A 16,924-nucleotide genomic window follows, 5' to 3' on the forward strand; every position below is an offset into this window, starting at 1 on the left:
GGGGGCGTCAGCTCCCTCCGGCAACCACCGGCCGCCCAGATGTGGCAGATGTTGCACCAGCAGCAATTTATTCTCCCGACGATTTATTCTCCAGGGCCTGGACCCGAGAGATGCTCAGCACCGGCCGGGATGGGATTGAGGGTAAATCTGTGATTTCTGGAGGAAGGAGAGACTTTCTCCGCTGCTGTTGGGTGTGGGAAATCCTCCTTTCAGGCCAAACTCCGGCTGGGAGAAGTCTAGCCAGGAGAAACTGCTGGGCAGCCTTCCTGATCCCGGACCAACACCCCTCCCGGCGTGGCCCGCGTCCTTCCAGCACGCCGTCTCCCGCCTCACCTAGGTTTTCCTGATTTGCCTGTGAAAACTACACACCCTCCTCCTCCGGAAATATTCAGAAACGTTCGCGCTGAAATAGGCACGGCAAGGGAGACGGCCGTCTCCCTCCTCCCCTCCTCTTTTTTTGGGGGGTGAAGGGGACCCACGGGTGGAATTTGCTGCCCCGGGTCGGTCCCAAAGGGCAAGTCCCCGTGTGACAAATCCCAGGGTGGCCGGTGAGGGGGAACCAGGCAATGGGGTACCGGGGGAGCACCATGGGTGGCTGCGGGAGGTTCTTTCCTGCCTCAGTTTCCCCCGTGGCAAGAGGGGGATATCAGCCCTGCGCAGCAGCAGTATGAAAAGCTGAATGGGGGGAGATGGAAGCCCTCCAGGGTGATGGGAAGGTGTGAAACCCCCCCCCACACTGCTGAGCCTTAAGCAGCCCTGGGCATCCTGAGCAGGAAAATGGGTGGCTGGGGGGGTCGGTCCCTGAAGGTGGCAGCACTGGGAACCGGCTGGAGGCCAGGGAAGCACCCACCCGCAGCGGCATCACAGGGTGACGCCGTGGGGGGGGATTCACAGCCTGCATCCCCCCCACCACCCTGGTCCCCCGTACCTGTCCCCTTTCCCCGCATCACCCCAGCGAGGATGTGCCAACTGCCTTGTGCCACTCCAAAGAGCATCCCACGATTTTCCGCCGCTCTCAGGGCCTGGGAGGGGGGGATTCACTGCCTGCATCCCCACCACCACCCTGGTCTCCCCCCATCCCCTTTCCCTGCATCACCCCCAGTGAGGATGTGCCAACTGCCTTGCGCCATTCCAAAGAGCATCCCACGATTTTCCACCACTCTCAGGGCCTGGCAGGGGGGGGTGACCCTGGCTCGTGGTGGCGAGGGGCACGTTGCCGTATGCACCGGCAACCTGTGGGTCATCTAAGTCCGAGGCAGGTTTTGGTTTGCAAGCCCGGAGGTCTTTCCTGTTATTATCCAGCCCTCAGCGAGGGAACAATAGCGGTGGCGGCTGGCGCAGTGTGACCCGGAGATAAGGAGACAGTGTGATTAGCAGGAAAACTAAATAGTAGATCCAGAGCAAAAAGCCGTCCCGGGGGGAGCAGCACCGCTGGGAACGGTGGGGTTTCCAGCCAGAGGATGACTAGCAGAGATCAGCAGAGAGGTGGCACAGGGCTGCAAAGTCACGGCTGATGTTATGGGACAAGCACGAGCCTCAGCATCGTGGCCCCGGCCAGGAGCCCTGGAGGGACCGGGCAGAGCTGCAGCCCCAGCGAGGGGTTTGCAAAGACACCACAAAGGCTTTTTTTTTTTTAACCCGGAACCAAGAAATAAAAGAGGAAATGGAGCTCTTGAGAACCGTGCCATGACACACAACTCCGGAGACGTGAGCGGTTCCCTCATGGGAGAGGAGCTCGTGGCACAACCACCCAATCTGATGGCAAAAAGGGGTTCAGCCTTGTGTGAAGGGGGCGCAGAGGCTGGAGAATGGGAGCAGGGGGTGAATCCTGGACCTGGAAGGGTCAAGGAATCCATCCTGGGATGGAGGGATGGAGGGATGTCCTTCCGACCAGCCAAAGCCGACGGCTGCGCAGCCTGGGAAAGTGCTTCTCCCCGAGGGCTGCAGGGCTTTGCTTTAACCACCGAAGGAGAAACTGGTGAGAGGCCAAAGGCGAGGGATCTGCACAACCATTGAAACCAGCCCGGGGGGAATTAGCCATTTCCTAGCAATGAGGAAACAGGAGGTTAGCCGAGGACCTGCAGGGCTTGCGAGGAGGCGATGGGAAGGCAGTCGCTCCCCGACAAGTGAGGACAAGCCGGCCGGGGGCTGCGGGCTGAGACCGTCCTCTGCCCCTGGTGCAGAGCAGGGGAGGCTGGAAAAGCCACGCAGCACCTTCCACCACACCTCTGGATGCCAACCCCGGGAGGCATCTGCCTCACCCTGCAGGCAGCCGGGCATAAACCAGGGCACGAACCAAGGACGATGGCTGTTTCTGGGCAGGAGAAACGCTGGTGGGGCCAGGACCACCTTATCAACAAGCCTTTTATTTATTTTTTATATATATATATATATATTTTTTTTTTTTGTCTACCGAGGAGGAGCGTTTGGGGCAAACCACATCTGAGGATGCTCGTGCCGCCGGCGGAGCGGGTGAGGCTGCGGAGCTTCCCACCGCCCCGGCTCCGCAGGGACAAACCCACTGGGAGAGGCAGCTGAAAGAGGAAACAAAAACCCCGGCGCAGTTTCTCTCTGGGGAGCATCCCTTGAATGCCGTGGCCCGGGATGTCTGGCAGCGTCTCTGGGCAGGAACAGCCTTTTGCCCTCGATCAAAGCTGACATTTGCATCCCAGGGCACTGCCAGTGCCTGGCTGAACGGGATGGGGGGGGCCGGGACCCCCAAGCCAAGCAGTGAGGGGGACTGGGCTCCTCCAGACAGCCCCACCAATCTCCTCCGATGCTATGCAGCATTTTGGAGGCCTAATAACAACTCGTTATTATCTCTAATTGATGAAACCATGGTGCCAGGAGACGCCTGCGTGCCCCTTGCTGCCCGCTGGTCCCCTCTGGGCGCTGGCACGGCACGCCGAGGTGGGGACACAGCCATCCCCGCCTCCCCCTATTAATTCAGGAGCCCTAAATTCCTGCCGCAGCCCAGGGTGCCTCTCCCAGGGCCCGCCCGGCTGCCGGGTCACCGCTCACGAGTGGCAGGGGAGGTGGCCACCGCATCCGGCACATCGTAGCCACCGGCATGCACCCAGGGCCAACACCAGCCCTGTGGCACAGGGGGGACCCCTACACTTGGGGGGGGGGGGGGGGGGCTTTGTGTGTTCACAGCGTGAGGCTGTGGGCTCCCAGCTCATCACCGAGCCCGGGAGCATCCCACCAGTGGTACCCACCACGCTGATGTGGGGAGCCCGGTGGCTTCGCGGTGCCGTGGGGATGCTGGCGAAAAAAAAAAAAAAAATCACCTGGAAAAAAAAAAATCCCGCGCCGGCACCCAAAACGGGCAGTGTTGTTTATCCCCGGGTCCTGCTGCCGCGTCCCCACCGGGGATTAACAATCCTGACCTATTTCCCGGGGGGGGTACAGCAAGGCTTAATTCACTGAGTGCTTGAGGAGTGCATAAGATCTGCAGATAGAGCCATTATGAAGTGCGAGATATCATTAATTAATTCACAGGTTGATATAGTTATGCGCTTAGATCATCATCAGCTGATCCTGCTAATCCCTTCTTGTGCAAGTACCTGTGCGAGGGGGGAGCTGCTGCCTGGCATCGCTTTGCTCCCCGGGGAGCTGGGTCATCCCTGCATCGTCCCCATGTGCCACCGAGGCCAGGGGGTGCAAGAGGTGTCCCCCTGTCCGCATTCTCTAATATCCCCTGCCCCTAAATCCACATTTTCCCAGGGTTTTCCCACTGGAGGGGAGGTGCCTCCTGCTCTCCATCATCAGGGGATGGGACTCAGGGCTGCCTCCCCTTGAGCCAGGGGCTGAGGCTTTTTCTCATTAGGGTAATTATTTCAATAATCATTAAAAATAGGTAATTATTACCCTGGTGACTTGGGGATTGTGTTTAGTGCAGGCTTCCTTTGGCCTCCAGCCCAGTTTTGGAAAGAAACACAGGGGGGTGTGCTGCTGGGAGCTGCTGTTGCTCACCAGGAGCATTGGATTTTCACAAACTATTATTTTTTTAACCCCCCGAGTCTTCCTCTTCCTTATCCGTCCCATCGAGCGGATGGGTTTGCTCTGGGAAGGAGCTGGAAGGAAACACACCTCACAACCCCCTCCTGGGGAGAGCAAAGAGGCGGAGGTTGGGGGGCGGCTCCATCCCTAAGCCATACCCAGGGCTCTGCTCACTGCCAGAGTCCCCCCAAATCCCCGGGACCGTGTGTTCCCGTGGGCCTGTGGCCTTTTAGCTCCCTCAGGTTCTTCAAGGTGATGTACACACACCGGGATGCCCAACAGATACAGGCGGAGAGGCCGGTAGTGCCGTGGGTACCAGGTTACACCCCATCGAGCCCATCACACCTGAGCTCTATTTTCTCCTGCCCCCCTTCCTGGACCTTCAAATGAAAAAAAAAAAAAAGAAAAAAACAAGAAAAAAAAGCCGCGACAGTGGAAAGTCGAGCTAACAAATACAAATAAAACTTCCTCTGGATGCTAAAAATGACACACGTAGACAGAGAAAAAAAAAATTATATCGGTGACAATAACAGAGCGTGGAGCTATTTCAGTGCCGGGCTGTTCCATTGCAGCACTCAGTGCTGGGGTTGTGGCTGCCGAAAACCAGCCACTTCCCCAGGGACGTGACGTATTTCCTTTCCATCACAAACTGATTTAGAAGCAAAAGTTTCTACATTTAGGCGGCGGGAGGCTCAGCTTCTCTTTTCTTTCTCTCTCACTGATGGTGAGCGAATGGAAGGCGAGATAAAGGGGGTGGGACCAGCGTAAAGTGACTGTACGTGGCTTCCTCCTTTTTTTTTTTTTTTTTTCCTTCTTTCTTTCTAAATTATCAAAAAGCGAACCAAAAAACCACAATTAATATTTTCCATGCCGTGAAGGCCTTGTGTGCATCCAAGTGAGAGCTTGTGGCTGCGGCCTGGCTGTTGCTCCTGCCGCGCCGTGTGGCTGCAGCCCCGCGTGTGTCCGGGTGCCCAGAGCAAGGCCAGCGGTGCCTCGTCCTGCGTCCTGGCAGGGGATTGTCCCACCACGGTGCCCACCGCAGCCACCCAGCCAGAATCCTGCTCTGGACCATCCCTATCCCCATCCCCATGCCCATCCCCATCCCCATTCCTATTCCCATCTACATTTCCCATCCCATCCCCATCCTCATCTCCATCCCTGACCCTATCTCAACCCCATTGTCATCTCTATCCCCATCTCCATCTCCAGCCCCATCTCATTCTCATCCTCATCCCCATCTCATCTCCATCCCCATCTTCTTCCCTGTCCCATCTCCATCCTCGTTTCCATCCCCATCCCTATCCCATCCCCATCTTCATCCCCATCCCATCCCCATCCATATCCCATCCCCATTCCATCCTCATCCCCATCCCATCCCTATCGCATCCCCACCTCATCCCCATCCCCATCTTCATCCCTGTCACATCCCCATCCCTATCCCATCCCCATCTTCATCCCCATCTCATCCCATCCCCATCCATATCCCATCCCCATTCCATCCTCATCCCCATCCCATCCCTATCCCATCCCCATCTCATCCCCATTCTCATCTTCATCCCCATCCCATCCTATCCCCATCCCTGTTCCTATCTCATCCCTGTCCCATCTCCATCCTCATTTCCACCCCCATCCCATCCCATTCCCATTTCATCCCCATCCCCATCTTCATCCCATTCCCATCTCCATCAGTGACACACAGGGGAGAAGGATCACTTTGGGCTCATGGTGCCTGGCGGGAGCCGGCCTGGCTGGGACCAGGGAGCCGCGGTGTGTGTCTGACTCCTCTCATCTCCAGCTCACATTAAAGCCAAGAACGATGGTGATAATTTCCTAGAAGGATAAACATCCGATTGCCATTTCTCTCCCATTCCACCGAAAATAAACACACCAGCCGCAAGGAATTAAAGGCAGGGAGGAAAGGATGACTATAGTTTGACTGCAGGATGTCAACAAAGCGTGACCTTTCATTTACACCGGTCCCTCCGCGTTAACCTAACAGGCCAATTACACCCTCGACGGAGGGTAAGTATAGAAAAAGAGAAGGAGAAATCCAACTTTAGCAGACTTCCATGACATCTCACAGTGTCATTTCCTCCGCTGCTAATTTTAGGGCCGATGGCAAGCCGGGCAGTGTGTTTTGTATTTTTTTCCCTGGGTTGTGGTGTGTTACCCGGCTTCCTTTTTTTGTTGCTCTCCTTCCCTTCCAATCCTGCAGCTTCACCCAGCGGCGTGTGCCCGGGGCGAGCCGGCACCCCCCCCCCCCCCCCCCCCCCGCCCCGCGCCGGGTTCCCGCATCCTCCTTCGCACCTTGCATCCCCCCGAGCCTTCCCATCGAGGCCGGCAGAGCTTTGCGGGACCCATGAGATGCTCCTTCCTGCGGTGATTCAACCCCTGCAAGGTAAACAGCCGTTTCCTGCTGGAGGGAAAGTCCCGGCCACGTTTAATCCCACCCCCCGCCCCCGGCACAGAGTGAAAACCGCTCTCGCTGCCGGGGAAGGCGGCCAAAAGGACGCAGGGAGCGAGAAGGGGATGGCACAGACCTGTTTTCTCTCTTGCATCGGGAACAGGTTGCCCTGGGACAGACCCAGGGACCGATGCAGGGGTGAGATGCAGCAACAGGAGCATCTCCATCCCCTCCGAACGGTGCCCGACCTCCCTGCACGGCCGACAGCAAGTCATTCCCTCGTGCCTCAGTTTCCCCTGCCTGAAGAAAGCCCCCCCTCATCCCCCACCCCCTGGGCTCTTGCCCTCCATAGTTTGCTCAAAGGACTCCCAGATGCAGACCTGGCCACCGGCAGGGACAAAACCCTTGTCACAGCGGAGCCACCAAGGGCACGCTGCAAGGAGGACTTGCAGGCAAGTGAACCCAAGCCTCAGAGAAACCCAAGTCTTAGATGAAAGCCTAATTAAAGAGCTAATTAAAGGGGAGGTCTGGCTAAGTGGCCAGTAGGCAGAGCTCTTCTGATTTATGGCTTTAATTCCGGTTTTGCTTTCCAAGAGAAGCAGCGAGCGAGGGCAAAGGCAGGGCAGGGCCGGAGTCGGGCAGGGGCAGTGCCCGGTTCCCACGCTGCCACCCAACGTCCTGCTGCCGAGGGACCCCCCAACTGGCCACCACGGTCCCACTCCTGTCCCAGAGCCCCCAGGTGACATCAGATCATGCTTGGAATCGCTTACACGAGGGTCTTGCTGGCAATGCCCCTCCCTGCCCCCAAGCTGCAGGGGGTCTGCTCCATCCCATGTGTGGACCCTCCAAAGTGGCCAGATTCGCCCAGTGCTGGCCCAGCATCGCCCCGCGATCGCTGCTGGCAAGAAGCCCCCATCACCACGTGTGCTCCAACCATGTTTTATTCTAAAACTACAGGCATTAAAGCTCGAGACCCCCAAAGTGCAGGCAGGACATGGGGGGTCAGGCTAGAAATGGGGTGAGGAGAGAAGAGGGTGATGCCACCCTTCCTGGGACACCCAGGGAGAGCTAGGACATCGCTCAGGGGGGAAAGAGAAACCCCCCCCAGGTTTTGGAAGTGGAAGGGCTGGGGGTTCTGGTGTGAAGCTGGGCTGGGAGAAGGTGGGTGCATCTTCGGCAGGTCCTGGGGTCTCCTCTCGGTCCGGGCAGAGGTGGCTCCGCGGTGCAGGGGAAGGACGCGATGGCCGGCGCTAATCCTCGTAGTGTTTGGTGAGGAACTGGGTTGAGGCCACCGGGGAGCCCAGCTGAAACTGCTTCACGAAGCTCTCCATTGCCCAGGAACCTTGGGGAGAGGGGAAGAGGGGGTGAGAGGGGTGGGAGGAGGTAGCCAGAGCTGGGGGGAGGGAGGGAGGGAGAGAGGGATGCTCTGGGGCCGGATCCAGGCTGGGTCTCAGTGCTGCATGCCATGCACCGGCTGCTGCAGACCACATCCTGCAAACAGCCGCAGGCGGGGAGGCACCCTGGGGCCAGAGGGCAGGGAGCTATGGGGAGCCCAGCCCTGAGCATCCCCTGAGGGGGGAAAAATGGCGTTGGCTCCTCTTGTACCCCCCGCCTCCACCCCTGCCGACCTTTAGAGCTTCCCACGGCTTCCTACGAGCCCACCCCGGCGTGCCTGGAAATCCCCCGGCAGCGCGTGGGGGGGAGATGGCAGGACATCCCCCGTCCCCCTCGCTCATTCACTGAGCTGCTGTTCCACGAGTTATTTGGGATGAGAGGAGGGGGGTTTCATTCCTGACCCCCCTCCTCTGCCACTCGCCTGGACCCGAGGATGCCAGAGATCCGGGGGCAGCTCGTGGCTGGATTCGGCCTCTGTTTTTCCTACCCTGGAGGCGGGAGGGAAACCCTCTCCGAGGTGTTGGGCAGGAGGGATTCCCTTGTGCCTGGCCCCACCGCGGGGGAAGAAATCCCCCTGCCAGGGTTCAGTGTTGAGCCTCGTGGCTGGTGGAGCATCCTCCTCCCCGGCCAGAGGGGCTTTCCCCGGGGGATGACGATGACGGGACCCAAGCATCTCATGCTGCCACCTCCATCCCTGCTCGGAGGGACACGGGACGGAACACGGCCGCGGTGTCGCTTGGAGGGGGGGTGGAAAGGGGCCCGTTGTTTATCTGAAACTCATCCTCCCCTCCTCTCCCCTTCCTGGGGCTGCTCTTTAATGTCACGCTGCAGACTGGCAGCCCTTTATCTGCCCCCGCATCTCAGCCCCAAACCCGGAGCAAACCGTCCCCTTTGCTCTTTGCAAAAGTGCTGAGCAAAAGCCGAGCTGCTGCATCACCCGCGTTGGGGAGGACGATGGCTCGGGGTGCCGGTGGAGCCCCCCCGCTCCCCCCCCACCTCAGGCACTGAGTCAGGCCCTGCCGTGACTCAGCCCCTGGCCAAAAAGCCCCCGATGGGCTCTGCAGATTCTCCTGGTGCAATCACAGCACCCTGTGACCTCCTGGAGCTGCAGGAGGATGGGGAGATGCTCCAGTGCCTGGGAGGGAGGTCCCAGGGTGGTCAGGATGGACCCTGCAACCTGGCTGGGGGGAGACGGAATCATAGAATCATAGGTAGGAAGGGACTTTTAGGATCATCAAGTCCAACCATCAACCCAACACTGCCCAAACCACCACTAACCCATGTCCCTCAGCACCACGTTTACCTGTCATTTAAATCCCTCCAGGGATGGTGACTCCACCACTGCCCTGGGAAGCCTCTTCCAAGGCTTGATAACCCTTTTGGTGAAGAAATTTTTCCTAATATCCAAAATTTTTCCTAATACCCAGGAAACATATTCCTAATATGGATGAGTGGGGTCCCAGATCCCACATCGTCACCGCCACCCCTGAGGACTCAAAGGAAGCTGAGGACAAGGACAGTCCTGCCGTGCCACACCGGGGTCACCACCAAGAGGGACACGCAGCCACATTTCCAGTGGCTCTGGCTCATCCTGAGGGGACTTTGGGTTTGCCAGCGCCGCTGCCAAGCCTGGCAATGGCTGCGAGCCCTGGCATGTGCCACAGACACGTCCATCCCTAAATAACACCCCTGGCAAGGAGCATTTGGGGTCTCAATCCATCCCCCCTTTGAGCTCCGGGGGTCCCGGCGAGCGTGGCCCCAGAGGAAGGGGTCTTGGGGAGGGGGGGGATGCTCCCGCTGCACCCACAGCCCTTTCATCCGCAGGGTTTCAAAGCGCTGGGAAAGCTCCCGGGGGGCGGAGGGAGAGCGGCCGGTGCCCCACGGGACCCCCCGACTCCCAGGGGTGCGGGGAGCTGCCATTGATGTCGGTGGAGCCCCCGGAGAGACGCGGATGAAAGGATCCCGGGGAGGAGGGGGGGGGGGAAGGCAGAGCCGCTGCAGGCACCAGCCCCGGCTCTCGCCGCCAGGCGCGGGGCCAGGGTTTTTCCTGACCTACTTTCCTACCTGCCATCACCCCGGTTCTACCCGTCCCTCGCGGGGTGGGGTGGGGGGAAACCGGGGACCGGCCACAGGGAAAGCCCCCAGCGCAGTCGACAGTGTCGCAAAGGGAGCGATGCACCCGGTGGCTACCAAATCCGGGGGTCCGCATGCCCCCCCCCAAGTCCAACCCTCTTGGGTGCATCCCCAAACCGGGTGCCCCATCCCCAGGTGCACCCCCGGGGTGATGTCCCACTACAAAGCATCCCAAATCATGAGTCACCAGGACTACGGAGGGGAAATGGGGGGGCCAGCTGGGGAGCTGAGGTCGCGGTGCCACCGTCCCCTTTCCCCTCCAAAACAACACTGCGTTTCATCCCTGGCTTGGTCCGTTTCCAAGCTAATTTCCCGGAGGATTGTATCATCACGCTTCACCCTTATCCGAGCATCCACCGGAGGCCCTGATCCCTGGGTGCCGGCTGGGGAAACTGAGGCACGACACAGCCGCTGGGCTCGGGGAGCTCAGGGGACCCTCCAGCCCCCCAGGTGATGGGTGGCTGTTTCATGGCCCTACCCCCCCCTCCCAAAACCACCCATCCCTGCCTCCCCCCGGCCCCGCAGTGTCAGGGAAGGAGGGGGACACACGCATGTGTCCGGCTGTAATTTATCAGCCTCATCAGCGGGGCCGTTCTCCCTGATAGGAGCCCTGATGCTTTTCTGCCAAGATTAATGATGACCCGGAGGAGGTAGGCGGGAGGCCGCCGGCTGCTTTGGTCACCATTAACTGACACCCGGGGACTTTGGCCGGCACCGAGTGCTCCCCGCAAGCCCTTCGCCACCTCCCGTCCCAGCCACAGCCTTTCCCTCCCCGCCGGGGCCCTGGTCCGACCCGATTTTCCAGCTGGGCGGATCGGAGGCACACGAGATCCTGGGCTCATGAGTCAACGCCGTGGCCCCGATGCGAAGCTTGGAGAGGGATGGAGACACGGGGAAGGCATCCGGCCAGGCTCATCCCTGGTCCCCGCTTCCCAAAGGACTTGCCGCTTCCCAGAGGCAACATTCCTGGGAGGCAAAAGTCTGTTTCCAGGTATAAAATGCCTTTCCAGGGCAGGAGGAGCTTTGGGGATGCTGAGGAGCATCTCCCCGTGCTCACTGGAGCTGGTGGGTGACCGGAGCACGGCAGGGTGGAAGCAGAAGGAGATACGGCACTGCCCGGCAGGCGCAATTAAACCTCAAGATCTTGTGCTAATTAAAGTTCCCCCCACAAAGGAAAGGCAGGAGGTTGGAAACAAACGGTCTCCATCCTCCCGAAGGCTGCAGGTGGGCCACGGGGTCCCCGGTGCCACCGTGCCACCCCGCCGGACACCCGAATTTCCCCGGCCCGGGGATTTTCCCGCGGGTCGCTACCGCCGCCGGCGGAGCCCGAGCGCCGGATGGAGAGCGCCTCGGGATGCGACGGGCGGCTTTGACATTTTGCAGACCACAAACTATTATCTTCCATCTCGCCCAGCGACAAACATGGCTCGTAAAGCCTCCTGGGGCGAGCAGGGAGGGCTTCCTAAGGGCTTTGCACCCCCTGACGGGACCCGTAAGGCCCCGGGGACACCCCAAGGGTCCCCATCTTCGGTCCCACGCGGGGACAGAGCTGGTGCCGAGCGACAATTTAGCTGCAAGGCTGCAAAAAAAGTGGAGTGAATCAGACTCCAGAGGAGAAACTGAGGCTCCAGGAGAGTTTTTGGCGCGAGGTCTCAGGGCGAGAGTCGGCCGGGGCAGGGGTTGATGAGAAACGCTCGCGGAGAAGGATCAGGGTGGGTTTTTTTTTTTCCTGATGAAACAAGTCTTTTTGCTCAAGAGCCACCCTGGAGAAACACCTCTGCCGTAAACAACTGATTTCACCATTGCCACCAGCCCCAGGCTTGCTGTGGGGAGAGATGGTGGGGGGGGGACACACGACAGAAGCAGGGTGCTGCAGCCCCCCGCTCTTTCTCCATCATTGTCCCCCGAGCACCTTTGGGTGCCACTGCAAGACCCTCTGCCCATCAGTGCCATCCCAGTGGGGAGACCCCCATGGCAGGGTGGGCACCGGAGCCACCGCGGAGCCGTCCTCACTCCCTTTGAGCTCCAAAGCCAAGTCAGGGAAAAGGGGGGGGGAGAAACATCACAGATTTATTTTCCGTCCCCTCACTTTTTGATTTCCCAGGGATTTGCACCAGGAGTGGCTCTTTCTGAGGGAGCAGGGACGGGCAGGACCTGGTTTAGTGCCCTCTTCTGGAGGCTCCGGCCTCTCGGCTCCACCGCTGAGCTCCTGCCATCCCGCCTGGCACACGCCACCTTCCCCAGTTCGGTCCAGGACCTTTCCCAGTTGGGCCACCAAAGCGCAGCCCACGGCTGTGCCCGGGCGGAGGGTGAAGGAGGGAGATGCTCTGCTCCGTCTTCTCCCCAAACGGGCTCTACTGGAGGACAAGATGCCAGAGGGATGGATGCTGGTGACGCATGGCACAGGGATGCGGCGCTGGATGCTGGATGCATCCAGATTCTGGGAGGGATGCTCCAGACAGGACATCTCTCCCCCTCTGGGGCTAGTACATAGTGACGATGGGTGTCACCATCTTTGGCGAGATGGAGACATCGCTGCCACCAGATGTAGGACAAAAGAAAAGCAAGAAGAAGGGGCTGGTTTAAGGCCAAGCAAGATGGAAAACCCCGAGCGAGGCTGCAAGCTGTGCCGGCAGCATCCCTGGGAGAACCCACATCTCCTGTACCCCAGGAGAGGACCACGCTAGAGCTGTGGAGGGGCTGGGTGAAGTTCTCCGTGGTCCAGAGTCAGGCCCTCCCTGTTTCTATGAGCGGTTGCTCCTCTCACTCGTGCGCTGCTTTTGACCCCATCACTCAGCCACGCAGGGCTGGATGCACTGGCAGTTCCATCAGTGTTCATCCCACTACGGATTTATTCAAAACCCTCGAGACACCAAAATCTCACCCTTTGGCTGCTTTTAGGGCTCATGCCCTGCTCACCAGCTTCCCCTGGGAATTGAAGAGATGGGCTCCGATCTGGCTGGACAGGCTCAGGCTGGGATGTAGGAGTGAAATGGTTAAAAATAACCTTCAACCAACTACTCAAATACCAGCCTCCGGCGAGGCAGCCGCAGCATCTGACAAAGGGCGATGCTCAGGCGTCAGATGTTGGGGAGAAAATATCCGCTGTTTTTTTTTCACGGGTCTTTCCCAGGGAGCCCGGGAAGAGCCGAGAAACTTGAGGACAGGAGAGAGAGGGCACGGGGTGGGGAGCACCCGGCCCCCCTGTGCCTCGGGGAATGGGGGGACAAGGGAGGGGATCTTCTGCAGGACACATGGGTCTGGTGGCTGGACCCCTTTGGGTATGAAATTTGGGGGCTGGAGCCGTACGTCCTGCTAATAAGGGGATTTATGTGGAAAAAGGTGTCCCAGCCTCCCTTCCCAGCCCTGGGACGCTGCCATGGGGACAGGGGGGCGTGTGGCCCCGAGTGAAAACAGTGGAGCCCCCTCCTCCAACCACGCTGGGGACGAGGGGCCGGGAAAGTGCCCCTCTCTGCTGGCAGGGGGGTGGCTTCAATGCATGTCATTAAGGAGCGGAGCTAATGAGCCAGAAAGCAAAGCGGAGGGCAGAAATAACCTGCAGAGAAACTCGCCGCAGCAGCAGCAGCAGCAGCCAGCTCCGGCCAGGGACAAGCATCACGGCCCCGCACTGGGGGTCTCCGCCAGAATGAGGGGTGTGGGGACAACGAGGTCCCCGGAGCCCCCCCCCGCTGCCCCTCGCCTTCCCCCCCGGGGAGGCGCAGTGTTGGTTAACGCCGTGCAGGGGTGAGTCAGGCCGGCGCAGACACGAGAGGCACCGACCTGACCTGCCGATCCAGCTGTGCTCATGTGGTCCCCGGGCTGGGAAAGTTTTGAAATTTCCCTTCTCGAGGCCACGTGAGCTGCGATGCCCCGTGCTCCTTCCCGGGGGCTCCCTCCTGGGGAAGGAACCCACCCTTCGCATTTTCGCAAAGGACCTTGCCCGTGCCGGGGGTCCCACGGGTGACCCCCATCCCTCAGGGTGCATCCCATCCGGGATGAAGCAGCGGGAACGGTCCCAAGGCGTCCTGAGGTGGGGGGGGGGGGGAGAAGAGACACCCTCCATCCCTGGCGTGCAGCGTTTTGGGAGGCGGAGGGGAGCTGGGAGTTGGTGGGCGTTGTGTCAGCCCGGGTTTGAGCAATCCCTTGCTGAACCATCACTCCACGGCTGATCCGTATCTGCACGCTCCGAGGTGGCGGTGACGCAATTCCCGCAGCTTTTTTTTTTTGGGGGGGGGGGGGGGGAGGGAGAGGGGTGAAACAGGGATGTGCCAGCGAGGACTCAGCCCAATTTCACCGCCGAGGAGATCTCTCCCTGCTTCCCATCCCGCTACCCAGGCCATCACCAGCCGTTTTGCTGAGGATTTCTGCTGCCTTCCAATACCTAAAGGGGCTCCAGGAAAGCTTGGGGGGGACTCTTAGAATCATAGAATGGTTAGAGTTGGAAGGGACCTTAAAGATCATCAAGTTCCAACCCCCCTGCCCTGGGCAGGGACACCTCCACTAGAGCAGGTTGCTCCAAGCCCCCTCCAGCCTGGCCTTGAACCCCTCCAGGGATGGGGCAGCCACAACTTCCCTGGGAAACCTGTTCCAGTGCCTCACCACCCTCACAGGAAAGAATTTCCTCCTAATATCTAATCTAAATCTCCCCTCTTCCAATTTAAAACCATTACCCCTTGTCCTGTCACTACACTTCCTGACAAAGAGTCCCTCTCCGGCTCTCCTGTAGCTCCCTTCAGATATTGGAAGGCTGCTCTGAGGTCTCCCCGGAGCCTTCTCTTCTCCAGGCTGAACAACCCCAGCTCTCTCAGCCTGTCTTCCCAGGGGAGGTGCTCCATCCCTCTGATCATCTTCGTGGCCCTCTGCTGGACCCGTTCCAACAGGTCCATGTCCTTCCTGTGTTGAGGACTCCAAAGCTGGACACAGACCTTGATGAGGGAGGGGAGCCCTAGGAGGAGGGGGAAGGGTTTGACAGTGAAAGAGGGGAGATGGAGCTGAGATGTGGGGAAGAAGTTCTTTGCTGTGAGGGTGGTGAGAGCCTGGCCCAGGTTGCCCCGAGAAGCTGTGGCTGCCCCATCCCTGGAGGGGTTCAAGGCCAGGTTGGAGGGGGCTTGGAGCAACGTGGTCTGGTGGGAGGTGTCCCTGCCCAGGGCAGGGGGTGGCACTGGGTGGGCTTTAAGGTCCCTTCCACCCCAAACCATTCTGTAATTCTATGATTTAACATCCCACCGCATCCCATGTAAGGATTTGAAGTCACTTTGCACTGAACGAGCATCCCCAGCCCGGCCCTTCTGGCATCTCCCAACACATGGCATTACCCGTACCCCTGGGAAAGCCCCTCGGGACACGGTGTGGGGCGGACAGTGAGGGCACGGCTGCTCCTTACCCAGGGAGACCCACTCCTCAGGTCTCAGGGTGATGGCCGTGTGAGCCGGCTGCTCGTACAGGCGGAGCTGGTAGCGGTGGTACCCGCTGCGGGGTGGGGGCGTGGGCCGGACATAATCTGGGGATGCAAAAGATAACGGCTGAGCATCCTGTATCCACGCACCCCCCCCCCCACTCCCCTCCCAATCCAGGCTGGGATCTGCTTTCCCACCCAGCAACCCCCTCCTCGTGTGGGGCTGGAGGGAGAGGTGGGGCTCAGCCCCTCGGGTGTTTCAGCTGCTGTGCCCCCCAAGCCCCCCCTCTCCCTTTTTGCCACCCGGATCCCCCCCTCTCTGCCCAGGGGCGGGGAGCTCCTATTTTCCCTCTCCTGAAATAACCTGCCCCAGACCTCCCGCTGAGCCAGACACCACCCTCTCTTCCTCCTCTTCCTCCTCCTCTTTCAACTTCAGAGCCCCGGGGTGCTCCTTGCCTCCCTGCCGAGCGCCCCAACCTCTCCACCATCACCCTTCCCATCCCTGCCGTACCCCCTCCCCGTCCCCCCCGTGCTGGGTGCAGCCTCCCCCAGGTAGGGCCATGTGGGGGGACAAGCCTGAGACCCCCAGCACCCATTCCAGCACCCCTCACCCTCCCGGCTGCCCCATGGGGGTCTGGGGTGCCCAGGCGTAGGGTCATCACCACCCTCTGGCGGGGTCAGAGAGGGCTGGTTGTCCCCAGGAGGGGGACATCCCCGGGGAGAGACCCCCCCCAATTCTCCATCCACGCTGCCGATGCTGGCAGCCATCCTTTGTCCCCACCAAGGGACAAGAGGCTGAAGCTCCTCCAGGACTCGGTGGCCCACAGCCGGGCGAGCCCCCAGCCCCCCTGCCCCGCTCCCTCGGGGGTGTCAGCCCCATGAGCCACCCCCGGCCTGTTTGGAACTGAAAGTCTTTGTTTGTGCAACATCACAGAAGTTGTTGGGATTCACCCGCTTTTATCTTGGGGTTGTTTTTTTTTTTTCTGGATTGTGTTTCCCCCCCTCCAAACCCGGCTCCACCCCCCCCGCCTTTTCGCACTGGGTTTGGAGCTCTTCCAACGGCTGGGGAGTTTTTTTTTTAACCACTTTTGCCTTTAGAGAAATAAGAGAAAAAGTGGCTCCTATTTCAGAGAGTGCCCAGCGGGAACCCCTCGTGTCCCTCCCTCGCGTCCCGGCGTCCTCGTCCCCGCTGGGGACAGTCAGCTCTGCCACCGCCTCATCCCAGCTCCCAGCCCGGGCTGTGGGACCCCCCCTGGCCCCCGTCGGGGTCTGCACTCACCCGTCAATACATGCCCTTTGATGTCCCCAGTCCTCAGGTCCGCACCCTGAAAGGACAAGAAGGGGGGGGGGGGGTGAGGTGCTACCAAGACTATCAGGGGAAGGATGGGGGGGGACAGACCCCTCCTTGCCCCTCCCCAGCTGCACCCGCTTCTCCCCAGGGATTTATTTTCCAACATTTTGGGGGGTTTCCCTTGTGTGGGAGCAAACCTCTCCGGGGGGCATCGCTGGCCTGGGCTGTAAGGAGTTTGCTGGCGGCTTTCTTGAGCTATTGGGGATTTAGATGCACGGTGTCCTGGCACACAGGCGGTGCTGTC

General features: G+C 60.0%; 1 protein-coding gene across 2 annotated transcripts in view; it reads right to left on the reverse strand.

Annotated features, from left to right (window-relative positions):
* Positions 1 to 7,330: 7,330 nt before the first annotated feature.
* Positions 7,331 to 16,924, reverse strand: part of PEBP4 (phosphatidylethanolamine binding protein 4) — a 90,140-nt gene continuing 80,546 nt past the window's right edge. For both annotated transcript variants that reach the window (XM_074164206.1, XM_074164207.1), the window contains 3 exons: positions 16,609 to 16,654; positions 15,318 to 15,434; positions 7,331 to 7,748 (listed from right to left, as the gene is read on the reverse strand). In XM_074164206.1, the coding sequence (XP_074020307.1) occupies positions 7,657 to 7,748; positions 15,318 to 15,434; positions 16,609 to 16,654 (255 nt within the window). In that variant the 3' untranslated portion in view covers positions 7,331 to 7,656. The remainder of the gene's footprint in view (positions 7,749 to 15,317; positions 15,435 to 16,608; positions 16,655 to 16,924) is intronic.

The sequence above is a fragment of the Numenius arquata genome, chromosome 26, assembly GCF_964106895.1.
Source record: "Numenius arquata chromosome 26, bNumArq3.hap1.1, whole genome shotgun sequence".
In the NCBI taxonomy this organism is placed as follows: Eukaryota; Metazoa; Chordata; class Aves; order Charadriiformes; family Scolopacidae; genus Numenius; species Numenius arquata.